This window comes from Bubalus kerabau, chromosome 6 (assembly GCF_029407905.1).
Source record: "Bubalus kerabau isolate K-KA32 ecotype Philippines breed swamp buffalo chromosome 6, PCC_UOA_SB_1v2, whole genome shotgun sequence".
Lineage (NCBI taxonomy): Eukaryota > Metazoa > Chordata > Mammalia > Artiodactyla > Bovidae > Bubalus > Bubalus kerabau.
The window spans coordinates 104,224,799-104,247,086 of record NC_073629.1 but is presented as its reverse complement, the minus strand read 5'-3'; the positions used below and the strand labels follow the sequence as shown (position 1 = coordinate 104,247,086).

Here is a 22,288-nt window from a genome sequence, read left to right as displayed (position 1 = left end):
AACTGACTGGGGAGAGCAGCTGGTATGGAGAGCCCAATCAAGGCCGGAGAGCCCACCTTTATGCTTATTAACATTTAATATAGACATGAGAAGATGGTTGAGTTTATCCAGGGTTGAGGTTTTGCCACATGAGTGGAGTGGAAGGACAATGGGGCAAGAGAATTGAATATTTTATTTAGACAGTGATTAAAATAAGGAACTCTGTAGACTCTGCGTTGAATAAAGAAGCAAAGTAAAGGAAGCTGGGCAAGTAATTTAAGGTGCTTATGATTGCATTGAGTACAAATTGTGTAAAAAGGAGAAACTGGAATCCAGATGTCTAATTTTAGTATTTCAGAAGTAGAGCAGTTATTGATGACACAACCCATGGTGTCCTTATACAAGTAGTTGGCAAAGTGGGAGAGAGGAGACAGTCATTAGAGATAAGGAGACTGAGGAAGTGAGATGTCAAGACATTGGTGGGTGATCTCTATGGACCTTGGAATCTTCCAGGATGATGGCAGGACTTGGGGTGAAGAAGATGCCAGAAAGCCATGAGCCCAAATCTTCAATTGAAGAGAAGTAGGAAGTGTCACGGCACACCTAGCATGGTCCCATGTACATAGAAGCTGCTCAGTAAGCCAAATTGGTTGATTCTTATAGTATATCTCCTCCACTAGATTTTAAGCTCCATTTAAGGTAACGGACTGTGTCTTGTTTTTCTACTGTCCTACCAGGCTTTCCTTGTGGCTCAGCTGGTAAAGAATCCGCCCACAATGCAGGAGACCTGGGTTTAATCCCTGAGTTGGGAAGATCCCCTGGAAAAGGAAAAGGCTACCCACTCCCAGTATTCTGGCCTGGAGAAGTCCATGGACTGTATAGTCCATGGGGTCACAAAGAGTCAAGACATGACTGAATGACTTTTACTTTTCACTTTCATTAGGCTTTAGTTCATTTTAACTGTACCCTGTCCCTGTAGGTTATCAAAATTCTTTCACAGTTTACTTCATAAAATCCCAGCAATCTTATGAGTAAGGCAAGAAACTGAGACTCTGAGAGATTTTGCCGTACCAAACATTGCACAAATGGTAGGTGGAAGATTTAGGACTAGAACTCATGACTCATACTATTATAGTCTCTTTCTTCAATCTCTATTCTCGTTCAAGACTGCCATGTATCTGGGCTACTAGAAAAGGAACAGGATAAGGATGCTGCCTAGGCACCTCCTACCAGGTGAAGAGCGAAGCCGATTAAAAAATTATAGAATGGTGTAAAAGTAACAGGGGGTTGGTTGCAGTCAGAACTCAGTAAATAAATATTAAGAGCTGTGTTAGAGGGGAGGAGAAATTTGAGAGTCATGGTGGGTTTTCTAGTCCCTAGGCTGTCGGTGTACTGACTGCAGGGCATATTCAGTTCCATGTCATTTTTGACTGGTAGTCTACTTTTACCCATGCAACTTTTACATCATTATTATCATCATATAAAAATAATACAGTATACATAGTAGTATTTGGATAAAGTTTTTTTCTTGTTTGTTTGTTTTTTCATTTTGTTTTTTGGCCACATGGAATGTGGGATCTTGATCTTAGTTCCCCAACCAAGGATTGAGCCCCTGCTTACCTGCAGGGGAAGCACAGAGTCACCCACTGGGCCTCCAGGGAAGTTCCTGTATTACTCTTAAAAACCTGTTCAGTTTTCTTTTCGTTTCCAAGTCATATTTTCTCTTATACCTTTTAAAAAGATAAAGCCTTTTCTTTTTGGAGAGCATTTATTTTAATGAATCTTTGTCTTAATATATTAAGATTACTTTAAATTAAATTCCCATATTCTTGGGTATTGCAGTTCTCCTTAATTAATTCATATGAACACAGTTCATTTATCCAGACTACTAATAAAGATGTAAAATGGCATTATCCCAAGATTGTCCCTGGGAAAGAACTGCTCATCATTTCCTCCAAGTCAGAGAAGACTCACTGACTGCTGTCCTCTGAACAAGGGTTTACAGGCACATCTTATGGACCTACCTAAGAGGAGGACCATCTAAACTTTATGGAAATATGACGAAGGCAGCTTCTCTTCTCCTGTGACTGCATGGCCACAATGCAATTATAGAAGGAAACCATATTAGGTCTGGCTAAATTTACTCTTTATTATTCAGTCCTCTAAATATGAGAAATCAAGCACCTTCATAAATAATAAATGGCCAGTTTATAGATAATTTTTCATTTTTTAAACTAAACTTTTGAGACAATTGTGTATCCACAGGCAGTTGTAAAAAATAATAGCAATCCCCATTTATGCTTTACCAGTTTCCCCCAATGGTAACCTCTTGCAAAACTGTTGTACAGTATCATAATCTGGATATTGACATTGACACAGTCAAGATACAGAGCATTTCCATCACTCCAAGGATACCTCGTGTTGTCCTTTTACAGCCACCCCCACTTCCCTCCTACTTCAGCCCTTCCTTAACTCCTGGCCCTGTTCTGTTCTAACTAGTCTATTCTCCATTTCTGTAAGTTTTTCTTTTCAAGGATGTTATATAAATGTAACTATATAATAAGTAGTATTTTAGGGTTGACTTTTTTCACTCAACATAATTCTCTAGAGATTCATCTAGGTTATTGCATATATCAATAGTTGGATACTTTTCATTGCTGAGTAGTATATCCTCGGTATGGCTATACCACAGAAATTTTTTTTAAGCTTTCATCCATTGAATGACACCTGGGTTATTTCCAGTTCTGGCTATTATGAATAAAGCTGCTATAAATATTCAAGTTTTATGGGAACTAATTATTTTTTCCTCTGGGATAAATCCCCAGCAACGTAATTTTGGGTAACCAGGTACTCACATATTTAGTTTTAATTAGACTTTTTAAAATAAATTGCCAAGCTTTTTCCAGAATGACTGTATCATTTTACATTCCCACTAGGTGTGTATAAGTGACCCAGGTTCTCTGTATCCTCACTAGCATTTGGTGTTATCACTTTTAAATTTTAGCCATTCTAATAGGCGTGTAGTAATAACCCATTGTAGTTTTAATTTACATTTTCCTAATGTGTAACATCTTTTGTGTATATCTGTGTATCCTCTTTAGTGAAGTCTCCTTTGATATGTTTTGCCTATTTTCTAACTGGATTTGTTTTGTTAATGTTAAATTTTGAGAGTTCTTTTTAAATTCTAGATTCTAGTTTCTTTGTTGGTTATGTGACTTGCAAATATTTTTCCCAGTCTATGCCCTGTCTTTTCATCCTCTTAACAAGGTTTTCTCAGAGCAAAAAAATTTTAATTTTGATGAGGTATCAAATTTCCCTTTTACAGATCATACTTTTGGTGTTAAATCTAAGAATTCTTTGCCTCACCTTAAATCTTGAATATTTTCTCCTATGTTTTATAGTTTGCATTTAAGCTCATGATCTGTTTTGAATTAATTTCTGTATAAGGTATGAGACTTAGATGGGATTCTCTTTTTTTGCCTATATTCAATTGCTTTAGCATCATTTCTTGAAAATACTGTCTTCCATTGAATTGCTTTTACATCTTTGACAGAAGTGAGTTAGGCATGATTGCGAGCTTCTGTTTCTGGTTTCTCTAATTCTATTCCATTGATCTGTGTGTCTGTTCCTCCACTAATATCACACAATTTTGATTACTATAGCTATGTAACAAACTTTGAAATTGGATAGACTAATTATATTTATTCCTTTTCAAAATCCTCTATCTAATTCCTTTGCCTTTTCATATAATGCTGGAATAATCTTATCTGTAACTGTAAAAAATCTTGCTGGAATTTTGATACAAATTGTTTTAAATCTGCATATCAATTTAGGGAGAACTGACGTCTTTCCTATGAAGAATCCTCCAATCCGTGGACACAGTATGTCCTACATTTATGTTTAGATTTAGATATATTCTTTTATTTTTTTTCATCAGTATATTATAGTTTTCATCAGAGAAGACTCATACATGTTTTGTGTATATATACCTAAGTATTTCACTTTTCTGACCAGTTGTAAATGGTACTTGAAATTTCAGTGTTTATGTGTTCATTTCTAATATACAGAAATAACAATTATTTATGTTGCATTCTGGGAGCTTGCTGAACTTGCTTATTTGTTCCAGGTTTTTTTTTTTGTTTTTTTTTTTTTAAAGACTCCTTGGAATTTCCTACATAGACAATTATGTTATCTGAAAATCATGACATTTCAGATTATTTCATCTTTTCTAATCTGTATGCCTTTTATTTCCTTTTTAGCCAATTTATATTAGCTAGGACTTTCAGCAATATGTTGAATAAAAGTAGTGAATATGAATATCTCTGTCTTGTTTCCAGTCTTATCAGGAAGGCATTTGGTTTTCACCATTAGTATAATGTTAGCTGTTGGATTTTGGTCAAATTAAAGAAGTTATTATTTCTGTTTCTTTAAGATTTTATCATAAATTGTTACATTTTATCAAATGCTTTTTCAGTGTCAACTGATATAGCTGATTTTCTATCTAGTCATTCTATCAATTTTTGCAAAAGGATTGTTAAAATCTCCAACTGTAATTGTGATTTATTTCTCCTTTTAGTTATTCAGTTTTTACTTTTGTAGCTTTGTTGTTTGGTGCATACACATTTTAGGATTCCTATGTCTACTTTGTGGACTAACCCTTTTATCAGTAAATAATGTCCTTCTCTCTTTCTTTTAATTTTCTTATTTCTGAAATCCATTTTATCTGATGTTAATATAGATTCTCTTGTTTTCTTTTTATTAACATTTGCATGATATATCTTTTTCATCCTTTTGCCTTCAACCTGCTTTTATTACTATATTTGAGATGAGTTTTTGTAAACAGCATATAGTTAGGTCTTATTTTTTAATCCACTCTGCTAGTCTGTTTTAATTGGTGTGGTTAGGCTATTTACATGTAATATAATTACTGATCTATTAGAACTTAAGTTTGCTATTTTTTCATTTTTGGTTCTCTATTTGTTCTCTCTGTTGTTTGTATCGATTTTCTGTTTTCTGCCTTCCTATGAGTTATTTGAACACTTTTTAATAATTCCACTTTGATTTTTATAGTGTTCTTGAGTGTACTTCTTTTCATAGCTTTACATTGGTTGCTCTGGGTACTGTTTTACACAAACATACATACATACACACAGTTTGACCAATTTGAATGAAATGTAGAAACTTTACCTCCCTTTATGTCCCTTTCAGTTCAGTTCAGTTCAGTCACTCAGTCGTGTCTGACTCTTTGCGACTCCATGAATCGCAGCACACCAGGCCTCCCTGTCCATCACCAACTCCCGGAGTTCACTCAAACTCAGGTCCATCGAGTCAGTGATGCCATCCAGCCATCTCATCCTCTGTCATCCCCTTCTCCTCCTGCCCCCAATCCCTCCCAGCATCAGAGTCTTTTCCAGTGAGTCAACTCTTCGCATGAGGTGGCCAAAGTACTGGGGTTTCAGCTTTAGCATCATTCCTTCCAAAGAAATCCCAGGGCTGATCTCCTTCAGAATGGACTGGTTGGATCTCCTTGCAGTCCAAGGGACTCTCAAGAGTCTTCTCCAACACCACAGTTCAAAAGCATCAATTCTTCGGCGCTCAGCTTTCTTCACACTCCAACTCTCACATCCATACATGACCACAGGAAAAACCATAGCCTTGACTAGACAGACCTTTGTTGGCAAAGTAATGTCTCTGCTTTTGAATATGCTATCTAGGTTGGTCATAACTTTCCTTCCAAGGAGTAAGTGTCTTTTAATTTCATGGCTCCAGTCACCATCTGCAGTGATTTTGGAGCCCAAAAAAATAAAGTCTGACACTGTTTCCACTGTTTCCCCATCTATTTCCCATGAAGCAATGGGACCAGATGCCATGATCTTCGTTTTCTGAATGTTGAGTTTTAAGCCAACTTTTTCACTCTCCTCTTCACCTTCATCAAGAGGCTTTTTAGTTCCTCTTCACTTTCTGCCATAAGGGTGGTGTCATCTGCATATCTGAGGTTATTGATATTTCTCCCGGCAATCTTGATTCCAGCTTGTGCTTCTTCCAGCCCAGCGTTTCTCATGATGTACTCTGCATATAAGTTAAATAAGCAGGATGACAATATACAGCCTTGATGTACTCCTTTTTCTATTTGGAACCAGTCTGTTGTTCCATGTCCAGTTCTAACTGTTGCTTCCTGACCTGCATATAGGTTTCTCAAGAGGCAGGTCAGGTGGTCTGGTATTCCCATCTCCTTCAGAATTTTCCACAGTTTATTGTGATCCACACAGTCAAAATACCTTCCCCTATTTATAACTGTCTTAAAATTTTTCTCTACACATATTTAGAACCACATCAGACAGTGCTATAACTTTTGTTTCGTCCATTATACAGAATTTAGGAAACTCAAATGTGGAAAAAGTGAAAGTGAAAGTTGCTCAGTCATGTCTGACTCTTTGTGACCTCATGGACTGTAGCCCACCAAGCTCCTCTGTCCACGGAATTCTCCAGGCAAGAATACTGGAGTGGGTTGCTATGCCCTTCTCCAGGGGATCTTCCCAATCCAGGAATCGAACCTGGGTCTCCTACACTGCAGGCAGATTCTTTAGCATCTGAGTCACCAGAGAAGCCTCTCAAAAGGAAAAGGAAAATGTATGTATCCAGATTTTTACTCTTTCTATACTTCCTTCCTTCCTGATGTTCCAGTGTACCTTCTTTAATCATTTCCTATGTATATAGAGAGTTTCCTTTAGTCATTATTTTAGTACTTTTAGTACTTCTGCTAGTGGCAGATTCTTTTGATTTTTCTTCATCTGAGAACATCTTGATTTGCTCTTCATTCCTGAAGAATATTTTCAGTGGGTATAGAATTCTAGATCAGCACTTCTTTTCTCTTTCAGCATTTGAAAAATGTTATGCAAATTCCTTCTTGATCTCTCTGATTTCTGATTAGAAGCCTGCTGTCATTTGAATTGTCTTTCCCTATTGATAAAGTAGTGTTTCTCTCCTGTTCCTTTCAAGTTTTGATTGTCTTCGTTTTTCAGAAATTTGACTTTGATGCATTTTGGTATGGATTTCTTTAGGTTTATCTTGTTTGGAGCTCACTCAGCTTTTGAATCTGTATGCTTATGTCTGGGGAAGTTTGTAGCCATTTCTTTATGTACTTTTTCAGCCCTACCTATTCTCCTCTCTTTGCAAGATCCAATAACAAAAGCATTCGATCTTTTGATATAGTCTCACAGTTCCCAGAGGAACTTTTTTTTTCCTTCCCCCCACCCCCCACCAGTCTGTTTTCTGTCTGTTTTTCAGATTGGGTAATTTGTATTGTTCTGTATTCAAGCTCACTGATTCTTTTCTGTGCCCCCTCCATTCTGCTATAGATTCTATCCAATGAGTTTTTAATTTTTGGTTATTGTATTTTTCAATTTTAAATTTCCATTGTTTTTTCCTATATCTTCTATTTCTTTTTTTTAAACATTTATCATTTCTTTATTATTATTATTTTTTTCTTTACAATATTGTATTGGTTCTACCATACATCAACATGAATCTGCCACAGGGGTGCACGTGTTTCCCTGTTTCATCCACCTCATTAGAATTGATTCAAATGTATTCTTTTTAATGGCTGAGTAATACTCCATTGTGTATATGTACCACTGCTTTCTTATCCATTCATCTGCTGATGGACATCTAGGTTGCTTCCATGTCCTGGCTATTATAAACAGTGCTGCAGTGAACATTGGGGTACACTTATCTCTTTCAATTCTGGTTTCCTCGGTGTGTATGCCCAGCAGTGGGATTGCTGGATCATAAGGCAGTTCTATTTCCAGTTTTTTAAGGAATCTCCACACTGTTCTCCATAGTGGATGTACTAGTTTGTATTCCCACCAACAGTGTAAGAGGGTTCCCTTTTCTCCACACCCTCTCCAGCATTTTTTGCTTGTAGACTTTTGGATAGCAGCCATTCTGACTGGCGTGAAATGGTACCTCATAGTGGTTTTGATTTGCATTTCTCTGATAACGAGTGATGTTGAGCATCTTGTCATGTGTTTGTTAGCCATCTGTGTGTCTTCTTTGGAGAAATCTCTATTTAGTTCTTTGGCCCATTTTTTGATTGGGTCATTTATTTTTCTGGAGTTGAGCTGTAGGAGTTGCTTGTATATTTTTGAGATTAGTTGTTTGTCAGTTGCTTCATTTGCTATTATTTTCTCCCATTCTGAAGGCTGTCTTTTCACCTTGCTTAGAGTTTCCTTGGTTGTGCAGAAGCTTTTAATTTTAGTTAGGTCCCGTTTGTTTATTTTTGCTTTTATTTCCAGTATTCTGGGAGGTGGATCATAGAGAATCCTGCTGTGATTTATGTTGGAGAGTGTTTTGCCTATGTTCTCCTCTAGGAGTTGTATAGTTTCTGGTCTTACATTTAATCTTTAATCCACTTTGAGTTTATTTTTGTGTATGGTGTTAGAAAGTGTTCTAGTTTCATTCTTTTGCAAGTGGTTGATCAGTTTTCCCAGCACCACTTGTTAAAGAGATTGTCTTTTCTCCATTGTATATTCTTGCCTCCTTTGTCAAAGATAAGGTGTGCATCGGTGCGTGGATTTATCTCTGGGCTTTCTATTTTGTTCCATTGATCTATATTTCTGTCTTTGTGCCAGTACCATACTGTCTTGATGACTGTGGCTTTGTAGTAGAGCCTGAAGTCAGGTAGGTTGATTCCTCCAGTTCCATTCTTCTTTCTCAAGATTGCTTTGGCTATTCGAGGTTTTTTGTATTTCCATACAAATTGTGAAATTATTTGTTCTAGCTCTGTGAAAAATACCATTGGTAGCTTGATAGGGATTGCATTGAATCTATAGATTGCTTTGGGTAGTATACTCATTTTCACTATATTGATTCTTCCAATCCATGAACATGGTATATTTCTCCATCTATTAGTGTCCTCTTTGATTTCTTTTGCCAGTGTTTTATAATTTTCTACTTATAGGTCTTTAGTTTCTTTAGGTAGGTATATTCCTAAGTATTTTATTCTTTTCATTGCAATGGTGAATGTAATTGTTTCCTGAATTTCTCTGTTTTCTCATTATTAGTGTATAGGAATGCAAGGGATTTCTGTGTGTTGATTTTATATCCTGCAACTTTACTATATTCATTGATTAGCTCTAGTAATTTTCTGGTGGAGTCTTTAGGGTTTTCTATGTAGAGGATCATGTCATCTGCAAACATTGAGAGTTTTACTTCTTTTCCAATTTGCATTCCTTTTATTTCTTTTTCTGCTCTGATTGCTGTGGCCAAAACTTCCAAAACTATGTTGAACAGTAGTGGATGAGAGTGAGCAGCCTTGTCTTGTTCCTGACTTTAGGGGAAATGCTTTCAATTTTTCACCATTGAGGATAATGTTTGCTGTGGGTTTGTCACATATAGCTTTTATTATATTGAGGTATGTTCCTTCTATTCCTGCTTTCTGGAGAGTTTTTATCATAAATGGATGTTGAATTTTGTCAAAGTCTTTCTCTGCATCTATTGAGATAATCATATGGCTTTTATTTTTCAATTTGTTAATGTGGTGTATTACATTGATTTGTGGATACTGAAGAATCCTTGCATCCCTGGGATAAAGCCCACTTGGTCATGGTGTATGATCTTTCTAATGTGTTGTTGGGTTCTGATTGCTAGAATTTTGTTAAGGATTTTTGCATCTATGTTCATCAGTGATATTGGCCTGTAGTTTTCTTTTTTTGTGGCATCTTTGTCAGATGTTGGTATTAGGGTGATGGTGGCCTCATAGAATGAGTTTGGAAGTTTACCTTCCTCTGCAATTTTCTGGAAGAGTTTGAGTAGGATAGGTGTTAGCTCTTCTCTAAATTTTTGGTAAAATTCAGCTGTGAAGCCATCTGGACCTGGGCTTTTGTTTGCTGGAAGATTTCTGATTACAGTTTCAATTTCCGTGCTTGTGATGGGTCTGTTAAGATTTTCTATTTCTTCCTGGTCCAGTTTTGGAAAGTTGTACTTTTCTAAGAATTTGTCCATTTCTTCCACGTTGTCCATTTTATTGGCATATAATTGCTGATAGTAGTCTCTTATGATCCTTTATATTTCTGTGTTGTCTGTTGTGATCTCTCCATTTTCATTTCTAATTTTATTGATTTGAGTTTTCTCCCTTTGTTTCTTGATGAGTCTGGCTAATGGTTTGTCAATTTTATTTATCCTTTCAAAGAACCAGCTTTTGGCTTTGTTGATTTTTGCTATGGTCTCTTTTGTTTCTTCTGCATTTATTTCTGCCCTAATTTTTTAAGATTTCTTTCCTTCTACTAACCTTAGGGTTCTTCATTTCTTCCTTTTCTAGTTGCTTTAGGTGTAGAGTTAGGTTATTTATTTGACTTTTTTCTTGTTTCTTGAGGTATGCCTGTATTGCTATGAACTTTCCCCTTAGGACTGCTTTTACAGTGTCACACAGGTTTGGGGTTGTTGTGTTTTCATTTTCATTCGTTTCTATGCATATTTTGATTTCTTTTTTGATTTCTTCTGTGATTTGTTGGTTATTCAGCAGCGTGTTGTTCATCCTCCATATGTTGGAATTTTTAAAAGTTTTTCTCCTGTAATTGAAATCTAATCTTACTGCATTGTGGTCAGAAAAGATCTTTGGAATGATTTCAATTTTTTTTAATTTTCCAAGGCTAGATTTATAGCCCAGGATGTGATCTATCCTGGAGAAGGTTCCGTGTGCACTTGAGAAAAAGGTGAAATTCATTGTTTTGGGATGAAATGTCCTATAGATATCAATTAGGTCTAACTGGTCTATTGTATCATTTAAAGTTTGTGTTTCCTTGTTAATTTTCTGTTTAGTTGATCTATCCATAGGTGTGAGTGGGGTATTAAAATCTCCCACTATTATTGTGTTATTGTTAATTTCCCCTTTCATACTTGTTAGCATCTGTCTTATATATTGTGGTGCTCCTATGTTGGGTGCATATATATTTATAATTGTTATATCTTCTTCTTGGATTGATCCTTTGATCATTATATAGTGTCCTTCTTTGTCTCTTTTCACAGCCTTTGTTTTAAAGTCTATTTTATCTGACATGAGTATTGCTACTCCCCCTTTCTTTTGGTCTCTATTTGCATGGAATATTTTTTTCCAGCCCTTCACTTTCAGTCTGTATGTGTCCCCTGTTTTGAGGTGGGTCTCTTGTAGACAACATATGTAGGGGTCTTGTTTTTGTATCCATTCAGCCAGTCTTTGTCTTTTGGTTGGGGCATTCAACCCATTTACATTTAAGGTAATTATTGATAAGTATGATCCCGTTGCCATTTACTTTATTGTTTTGGGTTTGAGTTTATACACCCTTTTTGTGTTTCCTGTCTAGAGAATATGATTTAGCATTTGTTAGAGAGCTGGTTTGGTGGTGCTGAATTCTCTCAGCTTTTGCTTGTCTGTGTAAAGCTTTTGATTTCTCTTTCATACTTGAATGAGATCCTTGCTGGGTACAGTAATCTGGGCTGTAGGTTATTTTCTTTCATCACTTTAAGTATGTCTTGCCATTCCCTCCTGGCCTGAAGAGTTTCTATTGAAAGATCAGCTGTTATCCTTATGGGAATCCCCTTGTGTGTTATTTGTTGTTTTTCCCTTGCTGCTTTTAATATTTGTTCTTTGTGTTTGATCTTTGTTAATTTGATTAATATGTGTCTTGGGGTGTTTCGCCTTGGGTTTATCCTGTTTGGGACTCTCTGGGTTTCTTGGACTTGGGTGATTATTTCCTTCCCCATTTTAGGGAAGTTTTCAACTATTATCTCCTCAAGTATTCTCTCATGGTCTTTCTTTTTGTCTTCTTCTGGGACTCCTATGATTCAAATGTTGGGGCGTTTAATATTGTCCTGGAGGCCTCTGAGATTGTCCTCATTTCTTTTAATTCGTTTTTCTTTTTTCTTCTCTGATTCATTTATTTCTACCATTCTATCCTCTAGTTCACTAATCCTATCTTCTGCCTCTGTTATTCTACTATTTGTTGCTTCCAGAGTGTTTTTGATCTCATTTATTGCTTTATTCATTATATATTGACTCTTTTTTATTTCTTCTAGGTCCTTGTTAAACCTTTCTTGCATCTTCTCAATCCTTGTCTCCAGGCTATTTATCTGTGATTCCATTTTGATTTCAAGATTTTGGATCATTTTCACTATCATTATTCAGAATTCTTTATCAGGTAGATTCCCTATCTCTTCCTCTTTTGTTTGGTTTGGTGGGCATTTATCCTGTTCCTTTACCTGCTGGGTATTCCTCTGTCTCTTCATCTTGTTTATATTGCTGTGTTTGGGGTGGCCTTTCTGTATTCTGGCAGTTTGTGGAGTTCTCTTTATTGTGGAGTTTCCTCACTGTGGGTTGGGTTGTACGGGTGGCTTGTCAAGGTTTCTTGGTTAGGGAAGCTTGTGTCAGTGTTCTGGTGGGTGGAGCTGGATTTCTTCTCTCTGGAGTGCAATGAAGTGTCCAGTAATGAGTTATGAGATGTCAGTGGGTTTGGAGTAACTTTGGGCAGCCTGTATATTGAAGCTCAGGGCTGTGTTCCTGTGTTGCTGGAGAATTTGCGTGGTATGTCTTGCTCTGGAACTTGTTGGTCCTTGGGTGGTGCTTGGTTTCAGTGTAGGTGTGGAGTCATTTGATGAGCTTCTGTCGATTAATGTTCCCTGGAGTCAGGAGTTCTCTGGTGTTCTCAGGATTTGGACTTAAGCCTCCTGCTTCTGGTTTTCAGTCTTATTTTTACGGTAGTCTCAAGACTTCTCCTTCTATACAGCATCGTTGATAAAACATCTAGGTTAAAGATAAAAAGTTTCTCTACAGTGAGGGACACCCAGAGAGGTTCACAGAGCTACATGGAGAAGAGAAGAGGGAGGAGGGATTTAGAAGTGACCCAAATGAGATGAGGAGGAATCAAAAGAGGAGAGAGCAAGTTAGCCAGTAATCACTTCCTTATGTGCATTCCACAGTCTGGACCGCTCAGAGATTTTCATGGATTTATACAGAAAAGAGAAGAGGGAGGAAGGAGACAGAGGTGGCCAGGAGGATAAAAAGGGGGAATCAAAAGGAGAGAGACAGATCCAGCTAGTAATCAGTTCCCCAAGTGTTCTCCAACGTCTGGAACCCACAAAGAGATTCACAGAGTTGGGTAGAGAAGAGAAGGGGGAGGGAGGAGACAGAGGCGACCTGGTGGAGAAAAAGGAGAGTCCGAAGGGGGAGAGAGCAGTCAAGCCAGTAATCTCGCTCCCAAGTAAAAATGGGTACTGAAGATTGGGTTCTTAAAGGTACAAAATTGATAACAAATACCAAAAAGCAAAGATTAAAAATCTAGAGTAGAGGCTGGATTTTCAAAAATACAGTATTAAAGAAAAGAAGAAAAAAAGTCACAAAAATTATGTTTTTATATATATATATATATATATATATATGAAGTTTGCTTTAAAAAAAATAGGGTCTTTTTTTTGGCAAAGTAATAGTAGGTTATAAAAATGAAAATTAAAGGAGTAATAAAGGACTTAAAATTTTAAAAATTAAAAGAAAAAAAAAGAATGATCGTAAAAATAGTAAAAATACATCTAGGACTTTCTCTGGTGGTGTTGTGGGCAGTGTGGGGTCAGTTCATTTTCGGATAGTTCCTTGGTCGGGCTTATATTTCTCAAGGTCTATAGGCCCCTTCCTATGTAGTCGGTACTAACTACAGGGTTTTAATCTATTACATCTGTCACTTCCAAGGCACTTTCCTCTGTTTTAGCTTCTTCTGTTTGCTGGTCTCTTCAGTGTCTGATTTCCGCCCTGACACAAGGGGGCGGTGGTGGACACTTTTTTTAGGCTCACTTGTTCAGTCACGCTGTGGGGAGGGAGGGACACTGCAAACAGATACCACTGGCGTGTGCTCGCAGTGCCTCAGCCACACTGGACCTGCCCCCGCTCACGGCATGTGTGCCCTCCCTGCCCACACTGCTCAGGCTCTAGGTTGCTCCACTGGGAACCGTCCGAGGCCAGCCCTGGGCTGCCTGCACCTCCCAGGTCTAAGCCACTCAGGTTCAGGCGCTCGGGTAGTCCTCAGAGGTGCAGACTCAGTCAGGCCTGCATTTTGTGCCCTTCCCAGGTCCGAGCAGCTCAGGTGATGAGGTGTTTGGCCAGCGCCGCTGCGACTTATCGCCTCCCCTGTCCCTGCCGCTTGGTTTTCTGGGTGTACAACCGGCGCACCTTCGCAGGCAGATGTCCAGAACCCCAAGAAGTCTTAGTTAGCAAAGAAGCCTGCTTATAGTTTGGTAGATAATGTCTCTCTGGAGCTGCGATTGCCCCCTTCCAGCTCTGGCTGCCTGTCACCGGAGGGGGATGGTCTGCAGCCGGCTAGTTCTGTTCAGTCCGTTGTTCTGTGTGCAGGCCTGGCGGTGTCTTAGGTTAGGGCTTTGCAAGTGGTAGCTATCCCGCAGTTTGGTTTGCTAGCCCAAGTCAGTTCCCTCAGATTGCCCTCGGGGCATTCAGCTTTGGTCCTTACTCTAAGCAATGCAGCCCATGCCTCCCTGCCCAGCCCCCAGCTTGCTAGTGGCGGGTACAGGCGTCTGCACTGCTTCTCTGCTGGGGGAGTTACCATTGGGCTCATAATATGTGGCTTTTAATTATTTATTTATTTTTCCTCCCTGTTATGTTGCTCTCTGTGCCTCCAAGGCTTGTCAGAGACTCGGCAGTGAGAGTGTTTCCTGGTGTTTGGAAACTTCAAACTTCTCTCTTTTTTAAGACTCCCTTCCCAGGACGGAGCTCCATCCCTACCTCTTTTTGTCTTTTTGTCTTTTATATTTTTTCCTACCTCCTTTCGAAGACAATGGGTTGCTTTTCTGGGTGCCTGATGTCCTCTGCCGGCATTCAGAAGTTGTTTTGTGGAATTTACTCAGCATTTAAATGTTCTTTTGATGAATTTGTGGGGGAGAAAGTGGTCTCCCCGTCCTATTCCTCTGCCATCTTAGGACCGCCCCCTATATCTTCTCTTTCTTTACTGAGACTTTCTAGTTCTTTTCAGACTTTCTACCTTTTCATTTGTTTCAAATTTTCATAATTGCTCTTTGAATTATATTATGAAGTCTGATTTAAAATATTTTTCAATAATCCTGACTTCTTGGTTTATCATCTATTGTTGCCTTTTCTCATTCAAGTTGAGATTTCTGGTTCTTGGTATGATGAATAATTTCAGAATGAAATCTGAATATTTTGGGTATTAGGTTCTAAAACTCTACATCTTGTTTTATTTAACCTTCTGTTTAGCTGGCTTCTTATGATGCCACTCTGGGGCAGGCGACATGGAGGAGTATATTGTCTCATTACTACCCCAGGTTACAGTAGAAGTCTAGGTTCCCCCCTCAGCCTCTGTGAACACCCAAGGAAAGAAGGACTCCTCATTACTGCTGGTAATGGTAGGAGTTACTGCTCCTCACTAGGCTCCACTTGTACTGCGCTGGCTGTGACGGGAGGGATGTCTTGTTAGTGCTCTCTACTTGGCCCCCATGACATCATGAGCAGGGCACTGGTGCAAGTCCTGACCCTCTACTAGGCCTCCTCTGAAACTACCCCAATAGAGAGAAAGGTACCTCCTTACTTCCGGGTAGGGGTGGAAGTCCATATTCCCCATGTCTAGTACTACCTGGAAGGGATGAAAACCCCTGCTTCCCATTGGCCTCTGACACTATCTATCCCCAGCAGAGGAGTTGAGGTACCTTCTTATACCTGGTGAAGGTGGAAATTTGGGCTCCCATCTTGACCTTTGCTGACATGAGTGAGGTAGAACCAGAGTTTTTTTTTTCTATGACATTTGGCTGGGGAAAAGTGGATAATGTCCAAAAGTTTTCTTTCTTCCTTGGTTGTCCATTTCCTGGCCCTCTGTACAGAGTAAAAAGCCTTTCATCTATGCTTCTAGGTGTTGTCTGGGTTGCCAGCTTCTTCAGCACTAAGTCTTGAATATACACGGCTACAATAAAACCCAGGAAACTCATAGACATGTCATTCTTCAAGTCCTGAGTTCCCTAGCTGATTTCACTTCTTCCTACTTTTCAGAGTCTTCTTATATTTGTTTTATATATGATGTCCAGAGTTTTTAGTTGTACTTGTTGGGAAAAATATGGAAAAGTATGTCTACTTTATCTTCCTGAATGCAGAAGTCAGTTTTTCCATTTTTTAAAAATATTAGGTATATGTTTGCATTTTCCCAGTCTTCAGCTTTCTTTGAGAGTAGGAAAAGGAAAAGAGTTTACGGGGGATGGAAGGAATCACTATTTTATCAGAAATTTATTTTTAAAACGTTCTACTCTTTATCTCATGTTTTTTATCATTTGAATATATTCAGTTCAGTTCAGTCGCTCAGTCGTGTCTGACTCTTTGTGACCTCATGAATTGCAGCATGCCAGGCCTCCCTGTCCATCACCAACTCCCGGAGTTCACCCAAACTCATGTCTGTCGAGTCGGTGATGCCATCCAGCCATCTCATCCTCTGTCGTCCCCTTCTCCTCCTGCCCCCAATCCCTCCCAGCATCAGAGTCTTTTCCAATGAGTCAACTCTTCGCATGAGGTGGCCAAAGTACTGGAGTTTCAGCTTTAGCATCATTCCTTCCAAAGAATACCCAGGACTGATCTCCTTCAGAATGGACTGGTTGGATCTCCTTGCAGTCCAAGGGACTCTCAAGAGTCTTCTCCAACACCACAGTTCAAAAGCATCAATTCTTTGGCGCTCAGCTTTCTTCACAGTCCAACTCTCACATCCATACATGACTATTGGAAAAACCATAGCCTTGACTAGATGGACCTTTGTTGACAAAGTAATGTCTCTGCTTTTTAATATGAATATATTACCTTTAAAAAAATTGCTGAGTTCAAAGTAAAACATTTAATTCTTTTTCATACAATATTAAAGAAATTGTAAAAGGGAAAAAAACTCAATAGATACAATTTTTCCTGTGTTCTTTCCAGTTTTTTTCTGTATATACCTTTCCCATATGTATGATGTTTACACACAATACATATATATTATTCATTGTTCCACAACTTTATTAAGTATTTAACATTGACGAATAGTCTACATACCACTTTGAAGTTGGTTTATCTTTAATAATCTTAGCCATTTCTGTGTCTCCACTTAGTCACTGTTTTAAGTACTGTGGTTATGAGCATTATTATATATTCAGCTTTTTTCTTCTTGCCAACTATTTTATACCAGTAAATTCACTGGTATGCTATTATTCAGTCAAAAGATCTGAACATTTTTATGGCTCTTGATGTATTGCCAAACTGCCGTCTTAGAGAATTTGAGCACCAACTATAACTTGTGAAGCATCTTGTGCTAGACCCCAAGGTACCGGAAACAAATTTAAGATTAATGGAATAAAAACAAAATGGACTTGTTTGTGTTCACTTTTCATTCACGCTGTCTAACCGTGGAAGGTATGTTCCCTCCTTGGCTTCAATGGCTCACAGCCTTTTGGTTTTCCTCCCGCTACTCTGGCTTCTGAGCTTGCTCTTCAGGCCCCTTTCCTCTGCTTGTCCCTCACAAGGCTTTAGGCTTCTGACTAGATTGATCCTCTTCCTCTTACTTTCCCCCTTCTCCCTGGCTCATTAGTCCCAAGGTTTCTGCTCACATTCCTCTGTATCTGTATCTTCACCCCAGGCATCTCTCCAGTGTATACCTACATTCTGTCTTCTTGGGCTACCATCCACTTGCTCATTTGTTCCTGTCAGAAATCCAGGTGTCACTCATTGTTCCCTTTTCTCCCTCACCTGCCACACCCAATAAATGACTGATTTTTATCAGTACTGTCTTCTGAATATCTCTCTAGGATCCATTCTGCCTTTTCATGCCCGCCATCCTATTCTAGTCACTGTTGGTTAGTAGGCAGATCACAACAATCTCTCACCTGACTTTTCTGACACACAGATTCCAAATAATCTTCCTAAGGCACACTGTCTCTTTTGCCTCTGGGCTTTTACCTATCTTATTTATGAAATCTTCCAACATCCCCCATCTTCAACATATACACACACAGGCAAGTATGCACACATCCCTACCTTTACATCTGCCTAGCTTGTGCCAACTCATCCATCAGGCCTCCAATTACTTATTACTAGCTTAATATAATCACTTGTTAACTTATCCTTATTTCTCACTAAATTGTACGCTCCTTAGGGACAGGATTTTGTCCTGTTGTAACCCTAATGCCTGCCAAAGTGCCTGATGCTTATTGAGTGATTAAAAAAAAATCTTTATAAGCTATATCTGCCCAATGCCATACTAAAAGTTGAAAAAGTGAAAAATTCACTAAACTGCTTATCTATCTACACCTGTAGACAAAAACCTGGAGAAGGCAACGGGACCCCACTCCAGTACTCTTGCCTGGAAAATCCCACGGACGGAGGAGCCTGGTAGGCTGCAGTCCATGGGGTTGCTAAGAGCCGGACACGACTGAGTGACTTCGCTTTCACTTTTCACTTTCATGCATTGGAGAAGGAAATGGCAACCCACTCCAGTGTTATTGCTTGGAGAATCCCAGGGACGGGGGAGCCTGGTGGGCTGCCATCTACGGGGTCGCACAGAGTCAGACACGACTGAAGCAACTTAGCAGCAGCAGCAGCAGTAGACAAAAACCTATGATGGGTCATTTCCCTGCATATGAGTAAAAAAACATATGAGTGATTTGTTTTTAAAGTTTATTTTCAAGCATAAGACAACTGCTCTGCTGTAGAATTCAGGTCAAAAATCTTGCTTGCAGCAGTTTCTTCACTGGTACATATTTTTCCTCCATATTCTGCTACTATAAGGAGCATTTTGATAGTTTTTTTTATTATTATATTTATGCTAAGTCCCGAACTAGGAGAAAATAAGCAGAAGGAAATTCCAGAGAAGGCAGTAAAGGAGGGCACTTTTCCAAGAGAGGGACGGAAGGAGGAGGACTCACAGCAGAACCAAGAAATGAGAGGTGAAGAACAGCAGTTGACCTTGCAGCCTGAGGAAGTTATGAGGCTCAGAGAAGAGCTGAGCCTTATGAATCAGAGCCTCCTTCAGTCTCAGAGCTCTGGGGATACCACAGAAGACAGTAGTTTCCAGGTAGGTATGATAAACATGAGGCCTGACTGGCTCCATTTCCTCTGATTAGCTGTGGATAGAGGTTTAATTTTTAATATCACTGTTAGCATATATCTGTTGAACAATATCATAACCATGCCCCGAATGTTAATAAATAGCACTCAAAATCTCAGCTGAGCCCATTCGTTGATGCATTTTATTATAAAGGGTTCTTGGGCTCAGGAATTCTCAGCAGGAAAGAATGCTGATTGATTGTCATTGTCGGCACTGGGCGGGTGGAATAGGGGACAGCAGGATTTGTGCCACATTTTGTGTTCCTGGTACCTAGCTTGATATACAAAATACATTGTTTTGGTGGGGAAAAGGCCACAGACTTGGAATTCTTTAAAATATGGCTATAGCTATTTAAAGAGGAGAGTGAAAAAGCTGGCTTAAAACTCAGCATTCAAAAAACTAAGATCATGGCATCTGGTCCCATTACTTCATGGCAAATAGATAGGGAAACAATGAAAACAGTTACAGACTATTTTCTCAGGCTCCAAATTCACTGTGGATGATGACTGCAGCCCTGAAATCAAAAGATGCTTGCTCCTTGGAAGAAAAGATATGACAAACCTAGACAGTGTATTAAAAAAGCAGAGACATCACTTTGCCAGCAAAGGTCCATACAGTCCAAGCTTTGGTTTTTCCAGTAGTCATGTGTGGATGTGAGAGTTGGACCATAAAGAAGGCTGAGTGCCAAAGAATTGATGCTTTCAAACTGTGGTGCTAGAGAAGACTCTTGAGAGTCCCTTGAACAGCAAGGAGACAAAACCAGTCAATCCTAAAGGAAACCAACCCTGAATATTCATTGGAAAGACTGATTCTGAAGCTGAAGTTCTAATAATTGGCTGCCTGATGTGAAGAGCCAACTCATTGGAAAAGACCTTATGCTGGAAAAGATTGAGGGCAGGAGGAGAAGGGGGTGACAGGATGAGATGGTTTGATGGCATCACTGACTCCATGGACATGAATTTGAGCAGACTCTGGAGATAGTGAAGGACAGGGAAGCCTGGCGTGCTGCAGTCCATGGGGTTGCAAAGAGTCGGACATGACTGAGCAACTGAACAATAAACAATTGCTATTTATTAGCAGTCTGCTTGCAGGAGAAATAAAAGGAGTAACTATATCTCAATTCTTTTACCTCAGTTCTACTGATTCCCTCTTGTACAAATTAAGATTTCCCTACACACACCTTTGTAGGAATTATTTTGAGATCCACAGAGGGAGAATCTCAAAAGTAAACCAATTCATAAGTAAAGCAAATTCAAAAAACTGATAATATACATTTGAGGAGTGATTCAATATACATTTAGAAAACAAGAAGGAAAGAAAGTGAAAGTAAGAAAGTGAAGTCGCTCAGTCATGTCCGATTCTTTGCGACCCCATGGACTGTAGCCTGCCAGGCTTTTCCAGCCATAGGATTTCCCAGGCAAGAATACTGGAGTGGGTTGCCATTTCCTTTTCCAGGAGATCTTCCTGGCCCAGGGATTGAACCCGGGTCTCCCGCATTGTAGGCAGACACTTTACTGTCTAAGCCACCAGGGAAGTCCAAGAAAACAAGGAAGAGTATTAATAAAAGAAGTCAAAAATATACATGAAAAGAGCTTTGGCTATAGAGTGAAAAATAGTCAAGTCATAGTAAACAAGGAAAATGTATACCTGAAAAGGAGATTCAGATGCATTTGAATGAGAAGGAAGTCGCTGGATTTGTTCAGAAGACCAAAAGGAAGTATGACATCACATAGTCAAAAAGAGGTTGAATTTTCATACTCAGACAATCCTTTTATTGGGCAGTGGGCCAGTGTAGGAGGCTTGAGCAGAGGCTGAACACTGTGGTCATAAAGATAATTAAAGTTTACTTATGAGCTTAAAATGATCAGTGAACTTTTAGAATAATAAAATCTAGAGTATGAGAACTAACACCTTGGTTAATTTATTCATTTCAGTTCAGTTGTGTGTGACTCTTTGTGACCCCATGGACTGCAGCACACCAGGCTTCCCTGTCCATCACCAACTCCCAGAGCTTGCTCAAACTCATGTCCATTGAGTAAGTGAGGCCATCCAACCATCTCATCCTCTGTCGCCCCCTTCTCCTCCCACCTTCAGTATTTCCCAGCATCAGGGTCTTTTCCAAGGAGTCAGTTTTTCGCATCAAGTGACCAAAAAGTATTGGAGTTTCAGCTTCAGCATCAGTCCTTCCATTGAATATTCAGGACTGATTTTCTTTAGGATTGACTGGTTGGATCTCCTTGCAGTCCAAAGGACTCTCAAGAGTTCTCCAACACCACAGCTCAAAAGCATCAATCCTTCGGCACTCAGCCTTCTTTATGGCCCAGCTCTCACATCCATACATGACTACTGGAAAAGCCATAGTTTTAACTAGACGTGCCTTTGTTGGTAAAGTAATGTCTCTGCTTTTTAATATGTTGAATAGGTTTGTCATAGCTTTTCTTCCAAGGAGCAAGTGTCTTTTAATTTCATGGCTGCAGTCACCATCTGCAGTGATTTTGTGGCCCCCCAAAAATAAAGTCTGTCACTGTTTCCATTGTTTCCCCATCTATTTGCCATGAAGGTTAATTTATTAATTTTCTCTAATTTACCCTTTCCCATTACTTGAAGAATCTTTTCTCAATACTCGGTGGGTGTGTGTGTGAAAAAAACTATTAAATATATAAAAATTCTATGAGAAATCTGGGAAAATAGCCTTTTTGTGAATGAACAAATCTATATACCGTATAGCCACAGAAACAGTAATTTTCTTCCATAACAGTGAATCTGGATTATTAAAAGAAGTGTAAGTTATTCTTATTCATTTATTCAACCAGTATTAACTGAGTATCTGTGATGTGCCAGGCCCCATGTTAAGGAACATACAGCAGTAAACGAGGTAGATATGGGCCTCATGGGGAAAAAAATAACATATTTGTGTCTTAAAATTCACATTTCCCAAAACATTCACACACATAATATTTTATTTACTTCTTTAAGCAAGCGAGGAAGAAAATACATTTTTAAAAATTTATTTGTTTTTTATTATTTTTGTTTGTTTGCCTGCACTGATCTTCATTCATTGCAGCATGCAGCCTCTCTAGTTGCAATATGTGGAATCTTAGTTCCCTAACCAGGGATCGAACCCGGGCCCCCTGTATTGGGAGCATGGAGTCTTATCCACTGATACTGGTAAAGTCCCAGAAAATACATTTTAGTTGGATTTTTGT

The 22,288-nt window shown here is 38.9% G+C and overlaps 1 protein-coding gene across 3 annotated transcripts in view; it reads left to right on the top strand.

Annotated features, from left to right (window-relative positions):
• Window positions 1-22,288, top strand: part of CCDC30 (coiled-coil domain containing 30) — a 140,720-nt gene that overhangs the window by 70,454 nt on the left and 47,978 nt on the right. Inside the window, exon 12 of one of the 3 annotated variants that reach the window (XM_055586179.1) lies at window positions 18,806-19,049. The exons of the other annotated variants lie outside the window; for them this stretch is intronic. Coding sequence (XP_055442154.1) covers window positions 18,806-19,049 — 244 coding nt within the window. The remainder of the gene's footprint in view (window positions 1-18,805; window positions 19,050-22,288) is intronic. 3 annotated transcript variants of the gene reach the window in all.